General features: G+C 33.1%; 4 protein-coding genes and 2 long non-coding RNA genes across 7 annotated transcripts; 4 read left to right on the top strand and 2 right to left on the bottom strand.

Moving 5' to 3' along the window:
- Positions 1–20: 20 nt before the first annotated feature.
- Positions 21–1,760, bottom strand: LOC107910867 (receptor-like protein EIX2). Its single transcript, XM_016838793.2, has one exon. The coding sequence runs from the start codon at positions 1,758–1,760 to the stop codon at positions 21–23; it is 1,740 nt and encodes a 579-aa protein (XP_016694282.2).
- Positions 1,761–5,233: 3,473 nt separating this feature from the next.
- On the top strand, positions 5,234–6,054 carry LOC107911230 (uncharacterized). The gene is made up of 2 exons (XM_016839105.2): positions 5,234–5,608; positions 5,720–6,054. The coding sequence occupies exons 1-2, from the start codon at positions 5,234–5,236 to the stop codon at positions 5,834–5,836; spliced, it is 492 nt and encodes a 163-aa protein (XP_016694594.1). The 3' UTR covers positions 5,837–6,054.
- Positions 6,055–8,060: 2,006 nt separating this feature from the next.
- LOC107911812 (probable calcium-binding protein CML46) lies at positions 8,061–8,811 on the top strand. Its single transcript, XM_016839750.2, has one exon. It carries the CDS (start codon positions 8,177–8,179, stop codon positions 8,768–8,770), a length of 594 nt encoding a protein of 197 aa, XP_016695239.1. The 5' UTR covers positions 8,061–8,176; the 3' UTR covers positions 8,771–8,811.
- Positions 8,812–8,886: 75 nt separating this feature from the next.
- Positions 8,887–11,862, bottom strand: LOC107911811 (pentatricopeptide repeat-containing protein At5g39680). Of its 2 annotated transcripts, none has more exons than XM_016839748.2 (2): positions 9,495–11,862; positions 8,887–9,413 (listed from the first exon to the last, which is right to left on the bottom strand). In XM_016839748.2, the coding sequence occupies exon 1, from the start codon at positions 11,740–11,742 to the stop codon at positions 9,631–9,633; it is 2,112 nt and encodes a 703-aa protein (XP_016695237.2). In that variant the 5' UTR covers positions 11,743–11,862; the 3' UTR covers positions 8,887–9,413; positions 9,495–9,630. The 2 variants fall into 2 exon arrangements, with proteins under 2 accessions (XP_016695237.2, XP_016695236.2); XM_016839747.2 differs by having other exon boundaries at positions 8,891–9,398.
- Positions 11,863–25,319: 13,457 nt separating this feature from the next.
- LOC121223680 (uncharacterized) lies at positions 25,320–25,957 on the top strand. The gene is made up of 2 exons (XR_005920998.1): positions 25,320–25,430; positions 25,713–25,957. It is a non-coding gene; the product is annotated as an uncharacterized lncRNA (long non-coding RNA).
- A 779-nt stretch (positions 25,958–26,736) lies between these two features.
- On the top strand, positions 26,737–27,861 carry LOC121223681 (uncharacterized). Its single transcript, XR_005920999.1, has 2 exons — positions 26,737–27,545; positions 27,753–27,861. It is a non-coding gene; the product is annotated as an uncharacterized lncRNA (long non-coding RNA).

The following is a 27,861-nucleotide window of genomic DNA, read 5'->3' on the forward strand; positions in this document are numbered from 1 at the left end:
ACTAGTTATACGTTCTATTACTACTTTACAATATATTTTCTAATAATGCGACCTAAGCTATGCCCTGTCTCATCCACATATTGAAGATGCACTAATCTCCCTGACTTGCACAACATTAATAAGAACACTGTACCAAAGAAGCCTGACAAAAATCCCAATTCTACGGTTAGAAAGAACCAGTCAACTTGGTGTTGATCCTCTCGATTTTTCAGTACACCGCCGGTGCCGAACCTCACATCAGTGGAACTCTCACTTAGTGGTGGCCCAAAAAGCTTGGTGCCATAAAAGCTGTCAGCATTCAAGCTTTGCAGCTGAGTTCCTGTGGGGATTTTTCCAGTAAACTTGTTGTAGGACAAGTTGAGGTGACTCAAGAAAGAGAGGTCTGAGATTGTTAGAGGGATTTCACCAGAAAGATTGTTTGTTGACAAATCAAAACATTCCAATGATGTCATTGCTCCTATGTTATAAGGGATCCTTCCAACTAAATGACTATGTGAGAAATTCAATGATTGCAGGCCTGCAAGACTTGTCACCTCCTCAGGGATTTCACCAGATAAGTTATTGTCTGAAAGGTCCATTGTTTTAACCAATTTAAGAGTAGTGTCATAGTTCACAACCCTTCCTTTCATCACAACTAAAATATCCTCAAAAAAGCTTCCTTTTGAGGTTCTATAAAATATTTTGTCATCTGAATTATTTCCCGAGTTCATAGCACTGAGATTGTTGATACAGCTGGGTATCTCACTTACCAAATTGTTGTGGGCAAGGTCTAGGATTTGCAGATAGGATAGGGCACAAAGTTCTTCAGGTAGGGTACCTGTAAACTTGTTTGAGTGAAGGCTTAAGATTATCAACTTTGGTAACCTCTCTCCAATCCACCCTGGAATATCTCCAGAGAGTTGATTATAACCAAAATCAACAGTAACCAATTCACCGCAATGTCTTAAAGATGAGGGTATTTCACCAACAACAGAGTTGTTTCGAACGTGTAAAGATTGAAGCAAAGTTAAAGCTCCCATGGACCCTGGAATCTTGCCACTAAAATTGTTGTCACAAAGTTTGATCCCTACTAATCTTGACCACTTCTTCCAGCATTCAGGTATTTTACCTGATAGGAGATTATGACCGAGATTTAGAATTTCCAATTTCATTGGCTCATTCAGCTTGTGGCACAAGAAATGCGACATTGATCCTGACAGGGAATTGAAAGAAAAATCTATGGCGGTCACGTTGGAGGAGAGAAGAGGAAGTGAACCTGTAAAGTTATTACAACTGAGATCTATCAAGACAGAAGGTTGAGTCATTGTGAGTAGATCAGGAATGTTGCCTTGGAACTGATTTCGAGAGATGTTGAAGTAGGACAGATTGGAAGACATGTTCCAAAACCAGGTTGGAATTTCAGTTTGTCTGAAATCATTGTCGCTTAGGTCCAAGTAAGTTAAATGGTTCAAATCTAGCAGAGCTGGATTCAACTTACCTCCCAACTTTCTGGTACCGCGGGAACTTCCAAGGTGGAGCTCAATAAGATGGCCACTCACATTGCTGCATATAATTCCATCCCATCTGCAACAATCTCCATTTTTGGTCCAACTGGATAATCGATTTGAAGGATCTTTGAGATGCTGCTTGAACCTCAAAAGAGCTTGCCTTTCGCTTTGAATACAAGTCACGTTGTGGTTTCTGCCGCAAAAACTTAGTTTAAAAGATTCTAAGAACACCAACATTAGGAAAGTTACTGTAACAGGACTCACGATCTTCATGCAAATCTAAAAAAATAATATATATTTTGCTTATGAACACTCTGACAGAACCCAATTTCTATTCAATTGAGTATACTTGTTAAATTATTTGGATATTTTAATAGCACTCAAGGGATGAAAATGTCCGCTACTATTTCACTTCTATGATATATTTTCTACAAAAGCCCAAATTGGACCAGACCTATCTAAACTGGAAAAGTTTTCCAACCTTTAGAAAATGAACCATGCTTATTTTTCATCTGATACTCAGCACCTACCTTCCTAGTCCTTTTCTATGTTTCAACTTATTGAATTTTCTGCTTTTAATTGATCAACCTTCCTGTACTCCTAATGGTTTTAAGTCTTTTCTTTTTCTTCCTTATCCTGGGACTAAAAGTCTCTGAGTTTCTATCACGCTTTCTTAAGCAAAGGTTTCCACATGCCCCACTTGTCTACCTATCCATCCCTGAATTAGTGGGATGAAACCTAACTTAATAATAATAGCTGTTCAAATTTAGATAATTTCCATATGCATATAATCTTAGGTATTATTCGAAAGTGCTTTGATTTTAATGTATGTAGTGTCTGTATATAAACTTATTCATAGATCAACATGACTACTGAAGTCAAAATTTAAAAAGATTTTAAGCAAAAATACTAAACCTTAAAAGTGGACTTGATGGAAAAAAAAAGTCTAGTTAAAATATGGATGGATTCAAGGGGATATTTACTAAAATATTATAACAAAAATAAAAAATTATCAAAATGTTATAACATTTTTTTATTATTTACGAAAATATACCAAAAAGAACAAAAAAAAACCTGCAAAAAGCTGACACCAGCCTGATCAGGCCAATCACATTGGCGGCACCAAAGGTGCCAAAGAGATTAGTGGCACCAATGGTGCCAAAGTGATTGGCGGCACCAATGGTGCCAAATGACTAAAATTGGGCTAATTATCTTCTAAGCCTTCCTTATTTATTATTTTCTTTTTATTCTCCTTCAACTCATTTTTTTATTTAATAACTCTATTTTAATTTAATAAACTATTCTCATTTAATAACTCTATTTTAATTTAATAAACTATTAAGTATTTAAATTAAAATAAAGTTATTAAATGAGAGAATTCTAATTAAGTGACCATTTGCATTTTTAAGGACTTGATATGCAAATTTACTATTTTGAATTTTGAAAGTGAATTGCTGCTGTGCGCACTAAAATTAAAATGTGGCTAATTACCTTCTAAGCCCTCCTTATTTATTATTTTCTTTTTATTCCCATTCAACTCATTTTTTTATTTAATAACTCTATTTTAATTTAATAAACTATTACGTAATACTTAATTTTTTTAAATTAAAATAGAGTTATTAAATGAGAGAATTCTAATTAAGTGACCATTTGCAGTTTTAAGGACTTGACATGCAAATTTACTATTTTGAATTTTGAAAGTAAATTGCTGCTGTGCGCACTAAAATTGAAATTGGGCTAATTGCCTTCTAAGCCCTCCTTATTTATTATTTTCTTTTTATTCCCCTTCAACTCATTTTTTTATTTAATAACTCTATTTTAATTTAATAAACTATTCTCATTTAATAACTCTATTTTAGTTATTAAATGAGAATAGTTTATTAAATTAAAATAGAGTTATTAAATGAGAATAGTTTATTAAATTAAAATAGAGTTATTACTTAATTAGAATTCTAAGGAGGGCTTAGAAGGCAATTAGCCACATTTTAATTTTAGTGCGGGCAGCAGCAATTCACTTTCAAAATTCAAAATGGTAAATTTGCATGTCAAGTCCTTGAAACTGCAAATGGTCACTTAATTAGAATTCTCTCATTTAATAACTCTATTTTAATTTAAAAAAATTAAGTATTACTTAATAGTTTATTAAATTAAAATAGACTTATTAAATGAGAATAGTTTATTAAATTAAAATAGAGTTATTAAATAAAAAAATGAGTTAAAGGAGAATAAAAAGAAAATAATAAATAAGGAGGACTTAGAAGACAATTAGCCCAATTTTAGTCCTTTGGCACCATTGGTGCCATTGGTGCCACCAATCTCTTTGGCACCTTTGGTGCCGCCAATGTGATTGGCCTGATCAGGCTGGTGTCAGCTTTTTGCAGGCATTTGCAGATTTTTTTTTGTGTATATTTTTGTAAATAATCAAAAAATAATAATATTTTGGTAAATAAAAAAAATATAATATTTTTGTTAATTTTTATTTTTTATAATATTTTTGTAAAAAACCCTGGATTCAAGCTTTGATATAAAAAGCCTAAGCCCGGCTTGACTTAATCTATTTTCAAATTTATAATATTTTTCATTTATGTTATGTATAATATTTGATTTTTATCATAAGAAAAACTAAATATATTATACTACAAATCTACAATGCAAATATTTTAAAATATATATATGTTAAGTTGTATATATTTAAAAGTCAATAAAAGGAAAAAGAATTTGAGCGGACTTAAAATTTGAAGCAAATATTTTAGATCAAGCCGAACTTGTCACTACATGTGACATTTATACCATGCATGGACTCGACCTAAACTTAATTTGACCTGACTTGATCTATTTTCAAATTTATAATATATTATTTTTTTATTAGGTAATTTACAAGAAAAATAAGACGTATTATATTATAATGCAAATATTAAAAAGTAAGTTAAGTTTTATATGTTGAAAATTTTAATAAAATAAGTACACATATAATTAATAAATATTAATTAAAAAAACGATTATGTTTTTAAATAAAAAAAATTAATCAAAATTTAAAATTCATATTTGGAGCTAGATTGAACTTTAATAACTATGCATAGGTTTGGCCTAAACTCAACTTGAATAGGCCCATAAGCATATCTAAGATTACGGAATGTTCAAATATTTATATATAAACTCGAATTCGATGTCTTATAACATATTAAATCTTATTTGATTTGAAATTTTATATTTAACAATTAATTTAATAAATTTGAATATTAAACAAATCTAAAGATCTTAATATGTCAGAGTACTATCTAAATGCAGATTTAGTATCAGATAAATTAGATGAAATAAAAAGATGGTTAAGTTTTGTAAAGCGCTGCCACATTTTAACTCCTGTTCATAAGTTTTAACTTAAAATTTTGGGGGCTCTATAATATTGAATGGGAGAATGTGCCACTTCTATTGGACTTCACATGTTGGGTTTTCACGTGTGCAAACTAAACACACCTGATAATTTATATTATATTATGTAATTTAAGATCTCATGGAAGTAAAACTAGATTAGACTTTATTCATACATACCAATGAGTTGTTTTTTTACTATCATCTACGTATCATAGCTAATCAATTTAACAACTTCTCATCGCATTTAATCCAACATAGCAAACTAAAATTTGAAAAGGAAATCTCATTTCAATGTCTTTGTGGAACAATGGGAGCCCGAATGGCCGAAACACACTCTTTTTTTTTTTTTACATTAATATAGATTTGGAAAGTAAATGAATTACACCGTGTCTGACAATAAAAAGCATTTAAAGGCCTTGATTTCATTGGATCTGAAGAAGCTTAGCAGCTTCGTAGAAGCAGTCATTCAACAGCGTGTTTATAAAATCTGGGAAGTAGCCATTCCTCAGGACTGTAAAGGAATAATGGGTGGTTCTTGGTTTCTCAAACTACTACTTCTTTCAATGCTTTTCATTCTCTCCTTCTCTCAAGATATTACTTTGTTTTTATTTCATGTTTGCTGCTGCTGCTTTGTTTTCTTGCTCTTCTTATCTATATTTACGCTTTGTTTTGTTTTTCGATGCTTAGGATTGAGTGGGAAATGGATGGAGAATCATGTTGAGTTTCGAGAATACAATGTTCAATTGGAGGTTGGTTTTTCTCTATTTCCTTTGATTTTACCTAGTCTTTTATTTTCAATTTCAGGAGCTAAAATTGGGTTTTCTTTTTCTTGTCTATTTTTATAAATGTATGGGAAGCAGGAATTTGCAGAGAGAGGAAGGGAGATGATTGAAATCATGGATTATAAAGAGCCAGGGCCCAATACGAACCCCAGAAGTAGTTACATATTCGGCCCTCCTCCCCAACCACAACCTTAGCCTTTATTATGTATGTTTGAATGTATTGCAGAAGCAAACTATTGAGATGGTTTTACAACTTAGGATTAGACAATGTATGTATTGTAAAATCTATGGATTTCCACTTCCTATGTTACATGAAAATGACACCTTGGTCTTTTATTACAGTAAATGTTATGTATGTTGAGTGCTTGATTGCAAGAACCCAATAATCTATTGACTTGTAATTGCAATTGTTACTCCTGATTTGTTTGAATTCTGTCTAAGAGATGTCACTGTTGAACAACCGTTGACATCACAAAGATAGTTTAACTATGAGATTAGAGCCCTTCATTCCTCGGTCCAGCCAAGTTTAGATAAAATGTAAACTTTAAAATTTATTTATATATATATATATAAGTTCATTTAGTGATTAATTTTAGCATTAAAATTTAATGGTTTAACTAAAATTTTCATAAATAATTACTGAATGAATTTTTTTATATAATATTTAACAATTATATATTTTAAAATTTTAAACAGTTATAATATATTTTTGATGTTTATATTATGTTATCATATATTCAATTTTTATGTAAATAAATTACATAATAGCATTAGAAAATAGATCTCACTTGAAGGGAAACTGAAGCGACATAATTTTTTTGGTTTAAATTTGTATTCCTCAAATATTGAACAGACAAATTTATAAAACTACAGTTTGGCAATGAAAGAATGCTTTGAAATTTAGTGTTACCATATAACTTTAGACTTGAAAAGAGAAATAAATGATGTGAAGATTAGAATTTAAAACATACGATTATATCACTTAAAATTTAAATAATATAAATGAAAAGAAATTAACAGTAGTACAATATTTTAAATTATCTTATAAATATTTATAGACGATCCATAAGACCAAAAAGATTGGAAGAATAGGTTATAAAATTATCTCCCACTTTCACTCCACGGCCTAACTTCTTTTATTTATTTCTTATTAGTCGCTCGGACTCAATATTTGCATATACCAACAGCGCAAGCAAATAATTTATTTTGTATATTACATTTTCCTCTAATCATCATGTTAAAATTTTTATTTCTTTCCGTTTCGATTTTATCCATTAATAGATTTATAAATTTGTCGAGGAAACATTTAAAAAAATCTTTGAAGTATCTACATTTAGAGTCGAAGTTTTATATCTTGTTGAATCAAAACTGATGTCCATTTGTCATTGGACCTAGGGTTTAAATCCAAGCCTTAAATGATATTAATGGGCATATGTGCTACCACTTTTACACGTTGGAATGTCACTTTATAACCTCACCTCAACTCGAGGGGGAGGCAATTGTTCTAGATGCCTCGCCATCTAGGCTTTTCCACCACAATGTCGACTTACAACAACCTCAAGCACCTTGATCTCGTCAAGAGCAACACTTTGTCAGGGTAAAACTTTGAGAACTCACATGCGTAACACATGAAAACTCCTTTGATCAACTTCATCAATGATAGGTGTTGAGAGTTTTCTCTTACATGGCTCACACGTGGAGCCTCATCTATCAGATCTCCATCCCATCATTGCCTATTTAGAAGGCTACCATGCTTCTCAAGTGGTCAACCATAATGAGACTTGTGCCATAAACGTGCCAAGGCCCTTCTCTATTCTTGAGAAAGGACCTCTCTCTCTTTCTACTTGACTACTTTACTAAAAATATTATAAATTTTTCTTTAGAGTTCTTTGCACACTATTGTGTGAACCGTGATTCAAATCTCTTACTATTTTCTTTTGAACATAGTTAAATTAGAAATTTTATAAAATTTTAAAATTAGAGTAACCAGCCCCAATGAAGGGCCAGGAAAGGGGCGTTGACATGGTTCCTAGCTATCAATTTTAAAATTTTAAAAAAAATTGTAAATATGATTTCACTGTAAAATAATAATCCCAGAACAAGTCAATGGGTAGTGGAAAAGGGAAAAAGTAATAAACCGCCTACAATATTTCATAATCACTTCCAAGAAATTTGATTATCCTAAATAAACAAACAAAAAGTCCATTCACAAAGCCCTTTTCCAACAACATAGCCGGCTGCAGGTTCCAAGCAAGAAACGACACACATTCCATGTAAAATAAATGACACGACAAAAAGGTAGCCAAGGCCGAACCCCATACCAAGTTTCCTAGGTGGTCTCTTGGTTGCACCATAGGCAACTTCCCCTTCTCTTAACCGCCCTTTGAAAACTTGACCAGGTCTACCATCTCTGTGCCTTCAAATACCCCGTTCCCAACCTCACCATTTCATCAAAATTCATTCATTCTTTTTACACTTTCTTTTACATATTTGTAAATCAAAATAGTTTTAGTTTTTTGGTCTTACTCTTACATAATGGAGACATCATCACTAAACTCAAACTATACCCTTTTTCCATTGATTGATATCAGTATGATCTTGTTGTTTCTTAGCTTGACATGTCATGACAGGTTTAGGAGTTTCATCTCCAGATATTATTGGTCTTTCCCACAATCCAAACATGGCAGCTCAAAGACATCATCCTCAAGTCGGGAGAAAACCCAGAATTATGAGTGTCCAAGCAAAGAGGCTTCATTTAATAATAATAAGGAAGGTTGTGCGATAGTTTGCAGAAAAGATGTGGAGAAGTTTATGGGAAATCTGGGAATTTTTTGCAGCCTAGAAAGTGAGGAGCTACAGGAATCCTATGGTTCTGATGAGCTTTCCAGGCTGTTTGAGGAAGAAGAGCCAAGCTTGAAAGAGTTGAAGGAGGCTTTTGATGTCTTTGATGTGAACAGAGATGGGTTTATTGATGCACAAGAGTTGCAGAGAGTTCTCTGTATTTTGGGTTTGAAGGAAGGTTTAAAAGTGGATAATTGCAACAAAATGATCGAAAACTTCGATGAAAATAGAGATGGAAGAATAGATTTTCAGGAATTTGTAAAATTCATAGAGCACAGTTTTTGCTGAATCAGTATAATAATATTCAGATACACTGATTATTTTACTTACATTTCTTGCTATGTGGTTTATTTGATTTTTTTCATTTTTCATTTCTTTTGGTTTCAATTGTGCTTATGAATTTTTAGACTGACAAGTGAAACAAATATCCCGAATCAAAATCTCATGTATTTGAAGAGTACTTGAAAAATTCTATACTTATATCATATGTAAATATTTATCAAACATGAATACTTTAAAAAATGAAAAGTAGAAAGATGTTGAGTAATGAGTATATACAAAAAAAAAAAAAAAAGCTCTGAATTCATTCTTTCTACAGAAAGCAACTATAAGTGACCATGAAAAGGAAGCCAACAGATGAAGGTTCTAAAAAGTTTAGAGAATAAATTTGTTTCCAGAAGCAAGAATTGAAATCCGTCAGAGGAAGGAACACTTTGCATCTCACTTAGTTTGGCATATGGTAAAAGGCCGATTTTCGATCTCTTGTTCCTGAAATATGGGAATAATTGTTGATTCTTGGATTCATACATGTACTTGAACGTCAGCTAAGAGGACCATGGCCTTAAAGATATAACCGCACAGGTAGGACTGGGGCATTAGTTAACTGGATATAAAGCCTGACATTGGAATCAATGACCTAAAGAAAATAAATCTATTCATAAGTTAGTTAATTATAAATTATAATAAAGGCATGCTCTAAAACAGTTTTAAGATCATCCATTGAGATACTTACAGGGATCCAGGTAAAAAGAATGAGAGTCAACGATCCCTGGCTGTCTTGGAGATAGGAGTGGAGTCTTTGTCCTGTAAGCTATAGGACATACAAATTTTGTTCTCCATCCATCCAAGAGTAATGGTCAGTGAATCTATTACCAGTAATCTGCACACGAACAGCATCCATTTTGAAAACTGTGGAAGCGATTTGCATCTCTCACGATGATCATACTGTTTGTGAGCTTAGAAATAAGTTTTGCAGCTGAGTGGCAATCTTCACACATTCTAAGGTTTTTAAACACACGAATAGGTGCCTCTAAGGGAGCATGCATGAGTCCATATGCAATGGCCAGTTTCTCGCTGTGATAACTAAGATAGTCTTCCTTCTGCTCTTCCTCCACGTCATGCAACACTGCAGTAACATCTGGTATATATCCCAGTGGCTTAATCCTGGCTAAAAGTTCTTTTACTTTCTCATAAATTTGAGTTGACTCTGGGTGTTGACAGTCATCCGAAACAAAAACATGGGTAACATTTCTTATCTCTATCCAGCTTACACCAGGTTCTTTCTTGATATTTCTCTCTCTCATCAATTTTCGGATCTTCACTACTCCATCCCACCTCTTTGCCTTTGCATAAATATTAGATAATAGTGTATATGTTCCCACATCATTAGGGTCCATCTCTAACACAAATTCTGCTATACGCCTCCCAAAACCATAATTCCGATGTACATGACAGGCACTGAGCAATGTACGCCAAGCAATGACATCCAATTCTACTGGTATAGACCTCAAAAGTTTCTCAGCCTCATCAAGAAGTCCAGCCTTGCTCAGCAGCCCAACAACACAGGTGTAGTGCTCCAACCCGGGTTCTACTCCAACCTGTCTCATGAATTGGTTCAAGTAGTATAAACCTTCTTTTACTAGACCAAGATGGCTACAAGCAGAAAGAACCCCCACAAAGGTAACATAGTTAGGACATTCTCCTGCAGCCAACAAGTCATTAAACAAAGCCATAGCCTCCTTTCCTAGCCCATGATGAGAATACCCGCATATCATGGCATTCCAAGTAATGCAGTCTCGATACATCATATCTAAAAAAACTTTACTTGCTGCTTCAATGTCACCACACTTCGCATACATGTTGATCAAAGCATTTCCAACGATAACATGGTCCTTAAAACCTGACTTTACAATTTCTCCATATAGTACGTTTCCATGTCTTAGTGCGGACAATCCTGCAGTAGAGTTTAACATAACCGCAAAAGTAAACCCATTAGGTGAAACATCACCAATTTTCATCTCAGAAAACAGATTTAGTGCTTCCTCAAAGCATCCATTTTGAAAGTATGCAGCCATGATTCCAGTCCATACAACTACATTTTTAACTTGGAGCCAATCAAAAGTTTTCCTGGCATTGATAACCTTGCCGCATTTCCCATACATATTAATGATTGCACTATTAACAAAAACATCCAACTCCACATCACTTGTCAAAATCCTACAATGCACTTGCAAGCCCAACTTTAAATCCTTAAGACAAGCACAAAGTCCAAAGACAGTAACATAAGTTACACTATCCCACTCTACACTCTCTCCCATCAGCCTTTCCAAAACTTGAATTGCTTCATTCGAGAACCCTTGTTGCACGAGTCCATTTAGAACTAAATTATATGAATAAACATCATAACCAGGCACTAAACTAAAAACCCTCATAGCTCCTTTAACATCAGAAAACTTTGAATACATATTTATCAATGCATTCTTAACATATTGATGAAAAACCAACCCGGACTTGACCACATAACCGTGACACTGTCTACCCTCTAAAGCCTTCCCACCGTCAGAACAAGCTGAAAAAACAACCGCGAAAATATACTCATTAGGCCTCAAACTATCCACCAAAGTCATATCTTTGAACAACTTTAACACTTGCAATGAAAACCCGGTTTGCAAATATCCTGCCATAAGGGAACACCAAGAAACCAAGTTTCTCTCAGGCATTCTATCGAACACTTTCTGGGCAACCGAAATTTGGTTACTTTTGGCGTAGACATTGATTAAGGAGTTTAATGGGTATCTGTTAGATCGAGTGGAGGTTTGATTGGTTACTAGTAAAAGGGAATGGATTATTTTGGCTAATATTAAGTTGTTTGTATCAGCTGAAACTTTTAGGAGCTTAATTATGTGGTTAAGGTGTATAAAGGTTGTTGGTTTGAATAAAACTTGCGCCACTTGGTTACCTGCTGGTTTTAGAGCGCGCATTTTCTTTTGGCTGGGTTTCTGCTTAAACAGCTCCACTGTCTTTTGTTACCATCCCCGGATCTTTTGTGATTAATTTTGAGGTGTTCATGATTTCTTTTTTAAAATTCTATCTTAGGATCCTTTCAATATATATATATTTAAATATCAAATTATTTGTTCCACTCAATAAATTTACCCTGCACTAGCCCCGCATCACACCACTTTTCTTGTTTTCCAAATGAAATTACTATTTCCTGATTCACCACAATTCCTTTTACCTTTTTATTTTTGAATTTCCGATTAATTACCATGTCTTTTTTTATTTACATTATTTTAAAATGTCACCCAAAAAATATTCACTGTGTAAATAGTTAAACTTAAATTTTACAATCTAAAAAAATAAAAAGGACTAAATTCTTAAAAAATAAAAACATATGGACTAAATTTTAAATTTTTGAAAAAAATCTAAAAACACATGACAAAAATTTAAGGTTTTGAGTATCTAAATTCGAGATCCATATGTAATTAAAATATTTGGATCTTTAAGCTATTACCAATTTAATTAGTTCATAATTTGGATTATTCCACTTCATAAATTATCTTGTTCCAATTCTAAATCTATTTGCATATTAAATAATTATTCAATATTAAGAGAAAGGAGAGGAAGTAATTGAAGAAAACCCAACATCCTCACTCAATTCCATTACTGCCAACACGTTTTTAACAGAACGTATGTTTACATGATTATTTATTTTTATTTAATTAACTATATGTTTTATTTCATTTTATTCATAACAATACCTATCATTTAAATATACACTTTTAATGAACTGAAAAAACTCTAAAAAATTATCTTTTTTGTTCTTTAAGATCTTTGAGCTACCCATCCTCCGCATTTTTCCTCTCCCATCAACCTTTTCTTTCTTCTTTCTTCTCAGCCACAACACATGTTTTATCTCTTTTAAGTTTGTAAATCTATTTTGCGTGTATCTTTATTGTCGTCACAAGTTGTGATGGACAGAAGACGGTGCCTGTCATTCGTTAAAATTCCATCGGCCACCAGTAGTTTTTCTTGGAAAGTGGGTGGCTCTTCATCAACTTCTTAACATATTTCTGTTTTGAGAGTATTTTAAAATAATAAATGATTTCAAGTGTCAATTTCAACCAGTGTTGTCTTAAGTTTTTTATATATATATATATTGTTTGTTTTTCTATTGTTTAACAAGTCTTCAGTTTTAGAATTTTTTGTATGCTCTTGTAGCACGTTTTTTAGTTTTACTTATGCATGTAATCTTAGTTTTACAAGTGATTTTAGGGACGATTTTGTTATCGTCCTCTCTAGTTTGGCGAATGCTCGATTTTTGTTCGTCACTTTGAACCATTCAGGGTTGATTTCCTTATCATATTAAGTGTTTGCAATCACTCCATATATGTCGTGCTTCAGTTGTGATAAAGCCAATTGTCAACGTGTCATAATGTTCTATTAATGCTGAGGCTAAAGCCTTTATTGTGTTGGTGGCGCTTGTCTTTAACCATCTATGATGAGTGTTTGCTATTTTTTCTCTAAATCGTATCGTTCTATTTATTGAATGGATTATAAATTTACCTTTCAACATATTTGTGATTATATAAAAAAATACATGATTAATTATTTTTAATTCATCTAATAAAAAACAATTAAATATTTTATAATATGATATTATTTATCTATAAATTTCAATAGTTTAAATTACGGATAGATACCAAAATTACATAAGAACTTTAGTTCAATGTGCAATGTAATTTTGATTTTGTACAGTTTTATACAACATGTTAATTTGATTCAATTTTCATAAATAACTAACATAATTATCGATATACTATCATTTTACGTTTGTGTATTACATACACAAATAATTATATTTATCCAATATATATAAAAATAAATTGATGTATTCATTTCATTAAATGTTGATCAAAATCAAAGTTTTATGTGTACATTTGAATCAAAATTAAAGTTCAATGTATATAATTGCACAAAATCAAACTTCATGTATCAATTTGCACATTAGATAAATTAAAATTGATGCATAATTTTGATATTAATAAAATAATACTTTCTATTCCTAAGTGAAATAGCTATTGAGATTATATCATGTAACTGTGTTATACAGAAAATAATATGTATTAAACAAATTTAAATTCCTATACAAATTACAATTAAATTATATTCAAACGAATGAAAATTCCAATTTAAATTATATTCAAACAAATAATATAAATTCTATTCTTAAATTTTGGTTAATTTAAATTATTAAAAAGAGTAAATAAAAATTTAAATTTAAATTATAAATATAATAAAATTACCTCATCGTCAATTAAATGCTCTATCATCTCTCCCTAATATAATTTTCATTCAAATATGATCTAATATTTATTTTTCGAAAAACTATATAGTTAATTAGAGGTGGCAATCAAGCTGTTCATGTCAAGTTGTTTCAAGTTTAAATCTTTTCAAGTTTGAATTATTTTAAGTTTAATCTCCGAATACGATTTAGATTTAGTTTTATGTTACATTTGATTTTTTTTTTTGGTGAAAAAGACAAACAACTCATATTAAAGAGTCATAATCAAAAAATTGAAATTCTAGTAATCACTACCATCTTTTATGGAATTTTTGGAAATACTTGAAGAGTTGAATTTCTCTTTCAAGCTATTTTTGCAAGATTATCCGCAATTTGATTTCTCTCTTGGTGTATATGCTTGATTTCCCATTGTTCTATAACTTGTAAGATTATATGGATTCTTTTAACCAAGATCGAAGTTAACTCAATTATATGGATGCCTTGAAAAATTTTGATTACCTCCAAATTGTTTGTGTGAATGAAAATCTTCTTATATCCCTCCTTTTAAACAAATGTTAAGCCATCTAAAATTCCCTACAGTTCAACATCAAAGACTGAGCATAAACTCAAATACCGATTATATCCAGCGATTCATTGCCCATCTTACTTGTATGCCACCCCTCCAACAACAACTTACCTTGCATTCAACTTTACAACCCCATCATTTGATATATTATTTGATAATATATTGTCGAAACCATTTTTTGAAAACAAAAATTTGGTCATCGACTTAAAAATGAAAATTGGAGTCGCCACCGATCTTTTATTGAAGTGTGATCGGATTACCTTGAAAACAATTTTGGTCTACGAATTTCAGAAAAATGAGTTCGTGAGTCAATTACATACGAGGAAGGGTTAGCACCCTCTTAATGTCCAAAATTGGTACCTAATTGATTATTTAACGTCTTGAGGTTGAATGTCGAAAAAGGTTAAAGTGCGATTCCCCTTTTAAAATCTTTATTGAAATTTATTATTTTGAAAACTAAAAAATTTAGCCATCTTGCTTCAATGAAGAAATCGAAACCCCATAAGTTAGGGCATGATTCTTTGAAGTTCCTATGACAACACATGAATTTGCTTTTATCAAAAATCTCGTCTCGAGATAACAAAATGTCAGGCCCAGTGAGTTAGAATATAACATTTCGAATTCTCAAGATAAGCTTTGATTTGAAATTTTTACATTTGGATTGAAAAAAATGATACCCGGGTACTTAAATTCAACGAGGAAAATTGAAGCCCAGTAAGTTAGGGCACAATTCTCTTTGAAAATCTAAGATACCGAGTATTGCCTTATTTTATAAATCCTTGAATGAAAAAAAGTAAGGTGATTAAATGACAATATGCAACGCAAAAGGATAACTTGTAAATAAATCACACATTAATCAAATGAGCGGAAGTTATATACAAGCAAGTAATACACATAGCAACAATAATCTCATGTAAATACCCACATTGGCTAATAAGAGAAAACTAACTAAAATCAAGCAATTTTATATAAACACTAACGAAATATACAAATTTAAATATGATTTAAGAAATAAATATAATATATAAATATAAATATTAAAATAAATTTAAATAAATTAACAATATTGAAATGAGTTGAAATAAGTTAAAGATGTTAAAATATTTGAAAGAGATAAAATATCTATATAATAATACGAAACTAACAATAGATTATGTACGTATGTATGTACAATCAAAATAGTTTAATATAAATTATGTATATAAAAAAGATTTTAATATATATATACATTTAAAAGAAAACTCACAATTAATAATTATTATAATATGAAAACAATAATAGATATAAAGTAAACATAATTCAATGTAAATTATATATGCATATATAAAAAATAGTAGATTATATAAAAAATATAGTAGATTAATATTAAACCAATTAATTTAATTAAAAATAATATAAAGAAATGACTAATTTGCAATTAAAACAACAATTTAAGGGGAAAATATAAAGTAAATAAAACGGAAATGGACCAAATGGAACACGCGAATAATAGTGGAGGACCAAAAGAGAAATTAATCCCGCCTTCCTGAACGCTACGTTTAGTACAGATCGAATTGAAACAAAAATAAAACATTTAGCTAAATTTAAAAGAAATAAAAAATTTGATTGCGAAAAACAAGGGGACCAATTGCGCAAATTTCCCATTTAGGGCAAGAACGCGCAAACCTTGCTTGCGGGTCGGGTCAACGCGCAGATCCTACCATCACCAAACGGCGCCGTTTTGCTTATATTATTAAAACCAAAATTTCCTGAAAAAACATTTTTATTTCATTTTTAGAAAGCAAAGCAGAGGGGAGGGGGTTTTCTCTGCTAGGGTTTTGACCTTAGCACCTCCGTGCCGCCGCTGTCATGCCCACCATGAAGCCACCACGACCGGCGCTCAGCACCAGGTAAAGCGCTTTTTCCTTTTTATTATTTTTTCTTTTTAAAAAAAACATGGATAAAAATCGGAGAAGAAAACTCGAAGAGGAAAGAAAAAAACCAAATCACCTTCAAATTCTTTTTGCTTTTTATTTTCTCAGATCTTTGTATTTTTGTTTACACTAATTTCTTTCTTCCTTTTTGATTCAATTTGCCTCCCCTTTACAAAAAAGAAAAACCCTTTTATCACTTTGTCATCTTTCTATTATGCTAACGTGCCTGCAGTTTGTGGTTTGTTGCTGGAAGATCGTGCATGGTGTGAGGGCGACGTGCTGTGATGTTCGCGGAGCCGTGCGAGGGAGTCGTGCGGCACGCCCTAAGGTTTCTGCCTCATTTGCGGAAAACATGTTGTGGGCCTATTGGGCTAGGGTTTCTGCTGTTTGGGCTAAGTATTTGGGCCATTTGTACTAGGTCATTGGGTCTGCAATTTTGGGTTAATGTAATTTGGACTTTTAAAATTTGGTTTTAATTGAATTTGGTATTTAGTTTTATTTATTTATGTACGGGCCCGGGCAAAAATTGGGCATTACATCTGCCCTTCTTTGCTTGTTGACGTGTAACAGGAACGAAGTAAAGACTTTAAATTGGCCAATTTTGCCGGGTCGTGTTGGACCTTGGTGCTCTTCTTCTTCTTCTTCAAATAGCCTCATTCCTTCCTACTGCATCTTCAGAGGTATAGGAACTGGTGCTTCAATCTCCACCGTAACATTTAAAAAAATAGGGTTTCTAATTCTTCGGGGGAACATTTGCTATCTTCAGTCAGCTCCTCTGCAACTTAAAGAAGATAAGACTTGTAGCTTCAACTTGTTCCACTGAAGTTTGATAATATTTGCTCTACTGCAATTCATAGAGATAAAATCTGTAATTTTAATCCGCTCCACTGCAACATCAGAGAGATAGGATTGGTTTCTTCCATCTGTTTAACTGCAATGTCGGGGAAACAAGATTCGCTGTCATAGCTTCAATCTATTCCACTGCACCGCCAGGGAAGTAAGATTCGCCGTTGTGACTTCAATCTATTTAACTGCAATGTCAGGGAAACAAGATTCGTCGTCGTAGCTTTAATCTGTTCCACTACACCGCCAAGGAAGTAAGATTCGCCGTTGTAGCTTCAATCTATTTAACTGCAATGTTGGGGGAACAAGATTCGCCGTCGTAGCCTCAATCTGTTCCACTACATCGCCAGAGAAGTAAGATTCGCCGTTGTAGCTTCAATCTATTTAACTGTAATGCCAAAGAGATAGGATTCGTTGCCCACAGATTCAATCCGCTCCACTTCAGCTAATCCAAGTCTTAACACCAAGGAGATAAGATTCACTGCCCTCAGCTTTAATTTGCTCCGCTGCAACGCCAGGGACACAAGATTCGCTATCTTTAGCTTTAATTTGTAACGTCAAGGTGATAAGACTGGTGTCTTCGATTTGCTTCGCTGCCAGTACAGGAAGGCAAGATCTGCTATTTTCAACCTACTCCACTGCTGCTCAGGGAGACAAGGCTGGTATCTTCAATCTACTTCGCTGCCAATACAGGAAGACAAGATCTGCTATTTTTAACCTACTCCACTGCTGCTCAGTAGACCTGTCCATGGGCCGGGTTCGGGCTGGGCCCAGAAAAAAATTTTGACCCGACTCTTAGGCCCGAGCCCAGCCCGGCCCAAAATATGGGCCCAACTCTTAGGCCCGGGCCCGGCTCGGGAAAAAATAATAAGCCCTGCCCGGTTTTTAATAAACACAAAAAAAATATTTTAAAAATAAAAAAAATATTTTTAATGTATTTTAAAATTAAAAAATAAAAATAAAAAATATATATTTATTATATTCAGGCCGAGCCCGGGCCAAAAAAGTTGAGCCCGAGCCCGGCCTATTTTTTAAACGGGCATCGTTTTTTTGCCCAAGCCCATATTTCGGGCATATATTTTTACCCGAATCCTCCCATATTTTGGGCGGGCCGTCGGGCTGGGCCGGGCCGCCCGACCCATGGACAGGTCTACTGCTGAGGGAGATAAGGCTGAGGTCTTCGATCTACTTTGCTGCCAATACAAGAAGACAAGATCTGCTATTTTCAACCTACTCCACTGCTACTCAGGGAGATAAGGCTGAGGTCTCACCGGCTTGTTCTCTAGGGAACATGACTTGTATAATTCAATTTATGAACCTAATTATGCCTAGTGATTAGGATGTCATGATCAGGATGAATCAAATGCTCCTAACTAGATGTGTATGAATGACATTTGAATGAATGTAGAATATTATTTTTTCGAGGATGATCCCGCTTAGGTTGTCATTACTCAAAGTTTATTAAGATTTTATCACTGACGTGCTACAACATCTTCTTCTTGGCTGGCATCTCCAAAGAAACACTTGATCAGATTGCCCCCACTGTAAACTTCAAAGTTCAATCTACTAGGATGCAAAATTTGTACCATCTTTCTCCCGCTGTAACCCAATGGTAGAAAAATCTGGTCTTTTCTCAATCCTCTCCTATCGCAATTCAAGGATACAGAATGTGAAACTCTTTGGTATTTTATACCAACCTCAGGGTGTCATACCAAATGCATATGCACGAATGAATGATTCTCTTCTCCAAGAAAACCCCTTTTTATTGCTTGGTGATTATTGATTGCTTGTTCATCTAAGCCTTGCCACCAACCTATCATCTTTTCATTTTGTTCAATCAATGTTTTTGACAACAAAATCCAAAAAAGAAAGTCCTAATTTAGACTCTTCCTTCTCAGATTTCCAACCTTTAAACTTGGTGCGTTCTAAACAATAGTCCTGTTTCAGGTTACTGTATTATCTAGAAACTTTTAGAGTAATATGCAAAACTTCCTTTGTGAAAGTTTTATTGGTCCATTAATCATTATTCAAATGCAACATGCTTGTAAAATATCATAATGATAAAAATATAATTGATTTGGGAGCATGGCTCGAAATGAATAGAATATCAATGATAGTAAAAATAAAAGAAGAATGGATTGGGAACACGTATCTTGAAAAAGAATGAAGTATTCCAAGAACAAGCAATTCAATATAAATAGTATGAAAACCAAGTGCCCCAGATATCGCAGCTTGAATTTCTCTGTACAAACTTGCTGAAGACCATTCTAAGTTTGACATGTGTTTAGGAGATCTACAGTACTCTGTCGATGCCCCAAGATGTTGCATACCCTTTCCTGCTAATTCAGGTATATTAAGACCATTATATGCCCCATTCTGATCAAAATCTGAGCTACTCTGATCACTTCCTGCCATATTCTGATCAAAATTTGAGCAGTCATTTTCAGGTTTTCAACTCAAATCCCCTTTGGTCTAAGGCGCATTTTGCGGGTTTTCACCTTAGCCTCTTCATTTTTACTTTTTCCATTTTTCATTATTCTTTTTCATTTTTTCATTTCATTCATTTTTTTACGATTCAAAGTGCCCTTTGCGGGTTTTTACCTTGGTCCTCTCCTTCTTTAAGCGAAGTATTTCTTGACTGAATCTGAGTTTACAGTATTAGACAAGTTTTTTACTATCCATCTCACTCAAGATTAGTGCTCCTCCGGAAAATGTCTTCTTTACAACATAAGGACCTTCCCAATTTGACACTCATTTTTCTCTAAAATCCTTTTATAGAGGAAGAATCTTTTTCAATACCAGGTCTCCCTCGTGGAATTCTTTGGAACGAACCTTTTTATTGTAAGCTTGCATCATCCGTTTTTTGTACATTTGGCCGTGACGAATAGCTTTTAGTCTTTTTCCTTCAATTAGGTTCAACTGATCGTATCAAGACTGGATATTCATCCTACTTCAGCTTAGCCAATACCCGGAGAGAAAGAATTTCAACTTCAATGGGAAAACCGTGATAAGCTAAAGAGAAATGCATTGCCCTAGTAGAGGTTTTTGTTTCTTTTTTTGTTTTTTGTTCTTCTTTTGTTCTTTTTTTCTTTTGGATTGAATCTGCACTTATAAGATTAGACAAGTCCTGGACATCCCTTTCGATCAGAATCAATGTTATTCCAGATAAAGTCTTCCACATAAAATCTTCCACTTTCATTTTGTATAAGAAAGATCTTTTTTGGTATCAGGTTTCTCTCATAGAGCCTTTTGGGCCGAAATTTAACTATGACGAAAAAAATAGGATATTCCTCTTCAATTAGGATGAAATCCAACAAAGATACGGAGAAATGACAACTTGACTTCAACGGGCAAAACTATGATGAGCTAAAGAAGAAGGCATTGCCCCGGCAAAGAATTCTAACTGCATCTTTCATGATGTTAATCTTGAACATATTGCAAATTTTTGACGTTGTGCTATTGCTCAGATTACAATATCAGTGCTTAACCCAGGCATGTCCCGGTATGACCATGCGAAAACATCTTTGAACCCTTAAGGTAACTCAACAAAGTCTTACTTTGTTTCTCCAGTTATGCACGTTCCATTAAGGTCACAATCTCCATTGTCTCCTCAAGAAGTAAAATTTGTTTCTCTTGATGTTCTACCATCCTCAACAAGTCCGGAGATAGACCACGATCTATGTCATCTTCAAAGTCATGAGATCCCTTTAAACACATGTCTTGCTCAAAAAGAGATTCTAAACCTGTAGCAGTGTCACTCATGACATTGATATTTAGGGACCTATTATAGGTACAAAAGAATATACAAAGAATGTATGAATTTATGAATAGTTATTGTACAGTATGATTATGAATGAATGAATAAATGATTTGGAAGAAAATCTAAAAGAATGAAAAAAACTAGGATTATTCGTAAGGAATGAAAATATTGGCTCAAAATAATCACAAAGATGTATTTTATTAAAGTAATAACGTTCAGACATGAGCCTATTTCACAAGGGTGTTCTTATCACTTCTAGGCTAAAAACAATAAGACTGTATTGAATATTACTCTGAGTAAGCTCTAAAAATTACAGGAATTTCCTCTGCAGTCCTATTATTTAGAACATCTCTAAGTTGATAAGGGTGAATATCTACAAGGACCCTTTTAAATTGTGTCTTCATATATGGCATTGATGTGAACATTTCCCAACATTTCTTCATACATTGCATTCACTCCATTATCAATCATGATTGGGTAGCGGATTTTCTGCACTGGATGAATCATCAAATTTGACAACGCCTATATTAATGAGTCTTTCAACTATCTTTTTGAATACGGTGTAATTTCCTATCGAATACCCCGTAATTCCTGTATGGTATTCACACCGAGCATTTGCATTATACCATTTAGGAAATGGGGGCAACATTGGTTTCAAATAGAATGAGGACACCACATGTGCATTAAATAGGCTTTGATATAGCTCGCTATATGACATCGGTATAGGCGTGAGCTGAGGCCCTTCTGTATTTGTCTTCGTGGAAGATTCTCGCTTTAAAGGGCTCTGATACCTAGTAGTAACTGTCTTTAGCTGGCTTGCGATAATCAACTTTGAATAACTCTTGTTATACCCACTCGTATTATTCACCTCATTTTTCCTTTTCCTTGGGGCCTTTAAAGTATTGATTTGGGAGTTCCACTCTCGCCCTTTCCATTTGTAACAATCTTCAAATTGTTTTGGGAACTCCACCCTCGCCTATTCTGTTTTTGCTAGATCATTAATGACAACAGGATTAGTTAAATTGCCCATCGGGTTAGAACCTGAGCCAGTCTAGAAATTCGCTGGTGTCGAGGTGCTGGTCTGATATTGGGGTCGGATGTTAACAATTACCCTTTGTGGATTTGCATTTGGTTATGCTTGGGTATTTGTTAGGGTGAAGCCTAGAGGATATGTAGGGTCCTCATTATCATCCCCAAAGTGGACCACTGGGCTCTTTTCTCTTTCTAACCCTCTAGCCAATAACTGGGTTAACTGGCACATTATATTTCTTTGGAATTCCAACAACTGATCCATTATATCTTGTTGAAATTTGGTCAATTGTTCCTGCATCTGTATTCGCACTTGCTCTAATTTTTCCAACCTTTGGTCTATTTCTCTAATCTTTGCTTGGCTGCCGTAAGGTTGTTGGTTTTCCAAATTAACTGAAATAATTTTACTCAATTAGGCTCTTTTAATGAATTTTAATGCATATGATGTCATGTAATGCAAATGCATGAAATGAAATGAATGCATAAAGAGACGTTAATTCTGATTCAATTTTATTTAGAAAACTTCACTAGAAAATAAACTTCTTTACATAAAACGGATGCTTGTACGGCATCGCTTTCATACTCCAAGAAACAATGATCTCTTTCTTCATCCGGATGCTTAAGATAAATCTCACAAATTTCCAATGAATACCACTACTAGCTCCTTTTTGCTTAATCTTGGTTGTAATCTATCGTCTGCCCATCCTCATAATACTTATCAGCTTCTTTAAGGAAGTTGAAATGTCGACAGCTCTTGAATAATTAGCTTAAATCCTTGGGCCACGAAGTAAAGACATGTACTCCTTTATCACCCTTTGTTGTGTTTCTTGGAATATATTCGAGCAGCTATATTATCTTCCACTTTATCATGAAATTCGTATTCCATGACAAGCTCTCTACTTTAGTAATCAAACTTGAATCAACACCTCTTTTCTAAGATGCAAATGCAATGCAATCATAATCAAAACAAAACGAAACAAGTCAGTACAAAACAAAAGCAATCAAGAAAAAATAGAGTACCTATTCGGGTAACCACTAGGGGTTTGGAGTAGTTCTACCTATGGCAAGTTCCTAAGGTTCACTATATGAGGTTTGGCTTCTAGGGCAAAGGTACCCGACCCAGCAGATTCCTCGATCCTCACCCGTAATAGGCTCATGCGGATCGAGTTCGGTTCAGAGGAATACATTTCCCTATGGCTACACAGAGATGAAAATCTCATGAATACATAGGTACGGATGTATCCCGAAAGCGATCCACTATCCTGCACGGAGGTGAAAACCTCACGAAGGACTAGTTTCTCAGTTACACTTAGAGGGGTAAAATTGACCATGAAATGAAAAATGCAAATAAACTAACGGACTTAGACCAATTAAGCAAGCATAGCATGATGAAAACCAATGAATGCAAAGGGGAAATCATGAATCTTAAAACAAAATTTGATTTTTCGACCAAAAGACAAAAAATAACCAATTTACGGCACGACTCTCTAACTAGTCCCCAGCGGAGTCGCCAAGCGGTCGAAACCATTTTTTGAAAAAAAATTTGGTCATCGATTTAAAAGTAAAAATTGGAGTCACCACCGATCTTTTATTGAAGTGTGATCGGATCACTTTGAAAACGATTTTGGTCTACGAATTTCAGAAAAATGAGTTCGGGAGTCAATTACATACGAGGAAGGGTTAGCACCCTAGTAATGCCCAAAATTGGTACCTAATTGATTATTTAACGCCTTGAGGTCGAATGCCGAAAAAGGTTAAAGTGCGATTGCCCTTTTAAAATCTTTATTGAAATTTATTATTTTGAAAACTAAAAAATTTAGCCATCTTGCTTCAATGAAGAAATCGAAACCCCGTAAGTTAGGGCACGATTCTTTGAAGTTCCTATGACAACACACGAATTTGCTTTTATCAAAAATCTCGTCTCGAGATAACAAAATGTCAGACCCAGTGAGTTAGGATATAACATTTCGAATTCTCGAGATAAGCTTTGATTTGAAATTTTTACGTTTGGATTGAAAAGAATGATACCTGGGTACTTAAATTCAACGAAGAAAATTGAAGCCCAGTAAGTTAAGGCACAATTCTCTTTGAAAATCTAAGATACCGAGTATTGCCTTATTTTATAAATCCTTGAATGAAAAAAAGTAAGGTGATTAAATGACAATATGCAACGCAAAAGGATAACTTGTAAATAAATCACACATTAATCAAATGAGCGGAAGTTATATATAAGCAAGTAATACACATAGCAACAATAATCTCATGTAAATACCCACATTGACTAATAAGAGGAAACTAACTAAAATCAAGCAATTTTATATAAACACTAACGAAATATACAAATTTAAATATAATTTAAGAAATAAATATAATATATAAATTAAAATATTAAAATAAATTTAAATAAATTAACAATATTGAAATGAGTTGAAATAAGTTAAAGATGTTAAAATATTTGAAAGAGATAAAATATCTATATAATAATACGAAACTAACAATAGATTATGTACGTATGTATGTACAATCAAAATAGTTTAATATAAATTATGTATATAAAAAAGATTTTAATATATATATATACATTTAAAAGAAAACTCACAATTAATAATTATTATAATATGAAAACAATAATAGATATAAAGTAAACATAATTCAATGTAAATTATATATGCATATATATAAAATAGTAGATTATATAAAAAAATATAGTAGATTAATATTAGACCAATTAATTTAATTAAAACTAATAGAAAGAAAGGACTAATTTGCAATTAAAACAACAATTTAAGGGGCAAATATAAAGTAAATAAAACGGAAATAGACCAAATAGAACACGCGAATAATAGTGGAGGACCAAAAGGGAAATTAATCTCGCCTTCCCGAACGCTGCGTTTAGTATGGATCAAATTGAAACAAAAATAAAACATTTAGCTAAATTTAAAAGAAATAAGAAATTTGATTTAAACATACTGCAAAAAACAGGGGGACCAATTGCGCAAATTTCTCATTTAGGGCAAGAACGCGCGGACCCTGCTTGCGGGTCTGGTCGACGCGCAGATCCTACCCTCACCAAACGGCGCCGTTTTGCTTATATTATTAAAACCAAAATTTCCTTAAAAAACATTTTTATTTCATTTTTAGAAAACAAAGCAAAGGGGAGGGGGGTTTTCTCTGCTAGCGTTTTGACCCTAGCACATTCACGCCGCCGCCGTCATGCCCACCGTGAAGCCACCACGACCGGCGCTCGGCACCAGGTAAAGCGCTTTTTCCTTTTTGTTATTTTTTCTTTTTAAAAAAAAAGAAACATGAATAAAAACCAGAGAAAAAAACTCGAAGAGGAAAGAAAAAAACCAAATCACCTTCAAATTATTTTTGCTTTTTATTTTCTCATATCTTTGTATTTTTGTTTACACTAATTTCTTTCTCCCTTTTTGATTCAATCTGCCTCCCCTTTACAAAAAAGAAAAACCCTTTTATCACTTTGTCATCTTTCTGTTATACTAACGTGCCTGCGGTTTGTGGTTTGTTGCTGGAAGATCGTGCATGGTGTGAGGGCGACGTGCTGCGATGTTCGCGGAGGCGTGCGAGGGAGCCGTGCGGCCCGCCCTAAGGTTTCTGCCTCCTTTGTGGAAAACATGTTGTGGGCCTATTGGGCTAGGGTTTCTGCTGTTTAGGCTAAGTATTTGGACCATTTGTACTAGGTCATTGGGTCTACAATTTTGGGTTAATGTAATTTGGATTTTTAAAATTTAGTTTTAATTGAATTTGGTATTTAATTTTATTTATTTATGCACGGGCCCGGGCAAAAATTGGGCATTACATATATATAAATAAAACTTAGAACTAAATCATCTACATTAGGAATTAAATGACCCAATCTAAATCTGCATTTCAAGAGTAAGAAGTTAAATGTAATCACAAATTAAAGAAAATAACTTCAAAATTAGATACCAATCTCATAGAGCTTTTGTGTTTGTGCGAAGGTAATATCATTTTCTAAAAAAGATATTATTTCATTATATATAAAATAGTTAGTTAATTTATTAAGAAAATATTTGAATTAAATTAATAATTAAAGCTTTTCATAAAAATATTTAATTATAATTTAATTATTTTATTTTTATTATTGAAATTGGGTTCAGTTTTTCGATTTGGGCTTTTGTGAATTTGAGCCGAATTTTTTTATTAAATTCTTAAACTTGGACCCATTTTACTATCTCTATCTTTAATATTTTATTACTTTTTGATATTTTTAATTTAATAATATTATCAATCCAACCTAATAAATAATATTAAAAACTGGTTTTTATTGAAGTTTTAATTGGTATATAGATGTAAGAGAATTTAATTGATATTTAATAAAAAAATTGAATATAATTTTCTAACTTTTGATAATTTCATAAATAAAAATTAATAATTTAACTAAAAATATCATTAACAAAACCCTAGTAACTTCTTTGTTCTTTCATCATCTCTAATTTATGAAAAGTGGGAGATATTTGTATGTGTAATTGGAGACTGCAAAATAATAAATGAGGGTTGAGAACATGAACTCGGAAAACTAGTCAGAGCATAGATGAAGACAGATGATGCATGTTAGGCATAAAAATCTCTTGGTTTTAGCACCTCATCCATGCAAAGTCACATCCAACCCCCATTGCTCCATCGCCTCTCCCAGTTACTCCTTTTCCCTCTTATATCCTAACGGACAACCAAAACACCTTGTAGTCAGTTCTAAAGCTGCCTTCCTAGTGTAAAAGGAACCCCCATTATTATTGCTTTCACTGCACATCCCCATCCCTCTAAACCTCCAACTCTTCTTTATAAACGCCACCAACTTTCTCCTCCAATCCCCACTTCTTCTTCGCTGCTTCTTACTTTCTTACTTTCTTTTTTTCAATGATGCTGCTATTTTCTTTTTGTTTGTTTTATATATATCTTGTCTCCTTTGGGAAAGTTCCTACATCTCTTCATCTTTGTCTTGGGATTCTGGGTTCTATTTCATTGGTTTAGAGATCAATAATGATTGGCATATCATGTAGCAGTGTTTTTCATCTAAAGTCTTGCATGTGGAAACGAGGTTATCTATCTATATGTGATACAGCCAAGGATGACTTGCCGGCTCACTTCTACTTAACATAAATCATGCTCTCTACATAAGCAGCTAAAAGTTAGAGCACTAAGCTAAAACCTGTATATGTTGTCATCAATTAATTTATAATAAATGTTAATTGATCGGCAAGTCATCTGTGGCTATATCATTGTCTCATTTTCTCATTCTAGATTTATGATGAAAATACAAAAATAGAGCTGAATCCTTGAGTGCTGATGAACTGCTCCATAAACGCAACAAAACCCTTAGCTTCAAGGTAAATCAGAATGTCTAGTCTTATATTTTTTCCTTTTGCCTATGTTGCAATCTCTATCCTACTTTATTTACCTTTTATTCTTAATTATCTAAGCTCAACTCAGTATACCTTTTTTAAATTATTGAATTACTATTTAAATTATCTACTGGAGCTTAGCCATGGACACCTTACTTTCCCTACTACTATCTTAACCTTTCTCTCTTGCAGGTTTCAATTTGCTCCATTTCCTTGTTTGCTTAGTGAAGCTCATGTATCAACATAACAAAGCATATAATTTGTACATAAAGATATTAATTTCAAGTATTTTATATTCATA

This window comes from Gossypium hirsutum, chromosome D11, assembly GCF_007990345.1.
Source record: "Gossypium hirsutum isolate 1008001.06 chromosome D11, Gossypium_hirsutum_v2.1, whole genome shotgun sequence".
Lineage (NCBI taxonomy): Eukaryota > Viridiplantae > Streptophyta > Magnoliopsida > Malvales > Malvaceae > Gossypium > Gossypium hirsutum.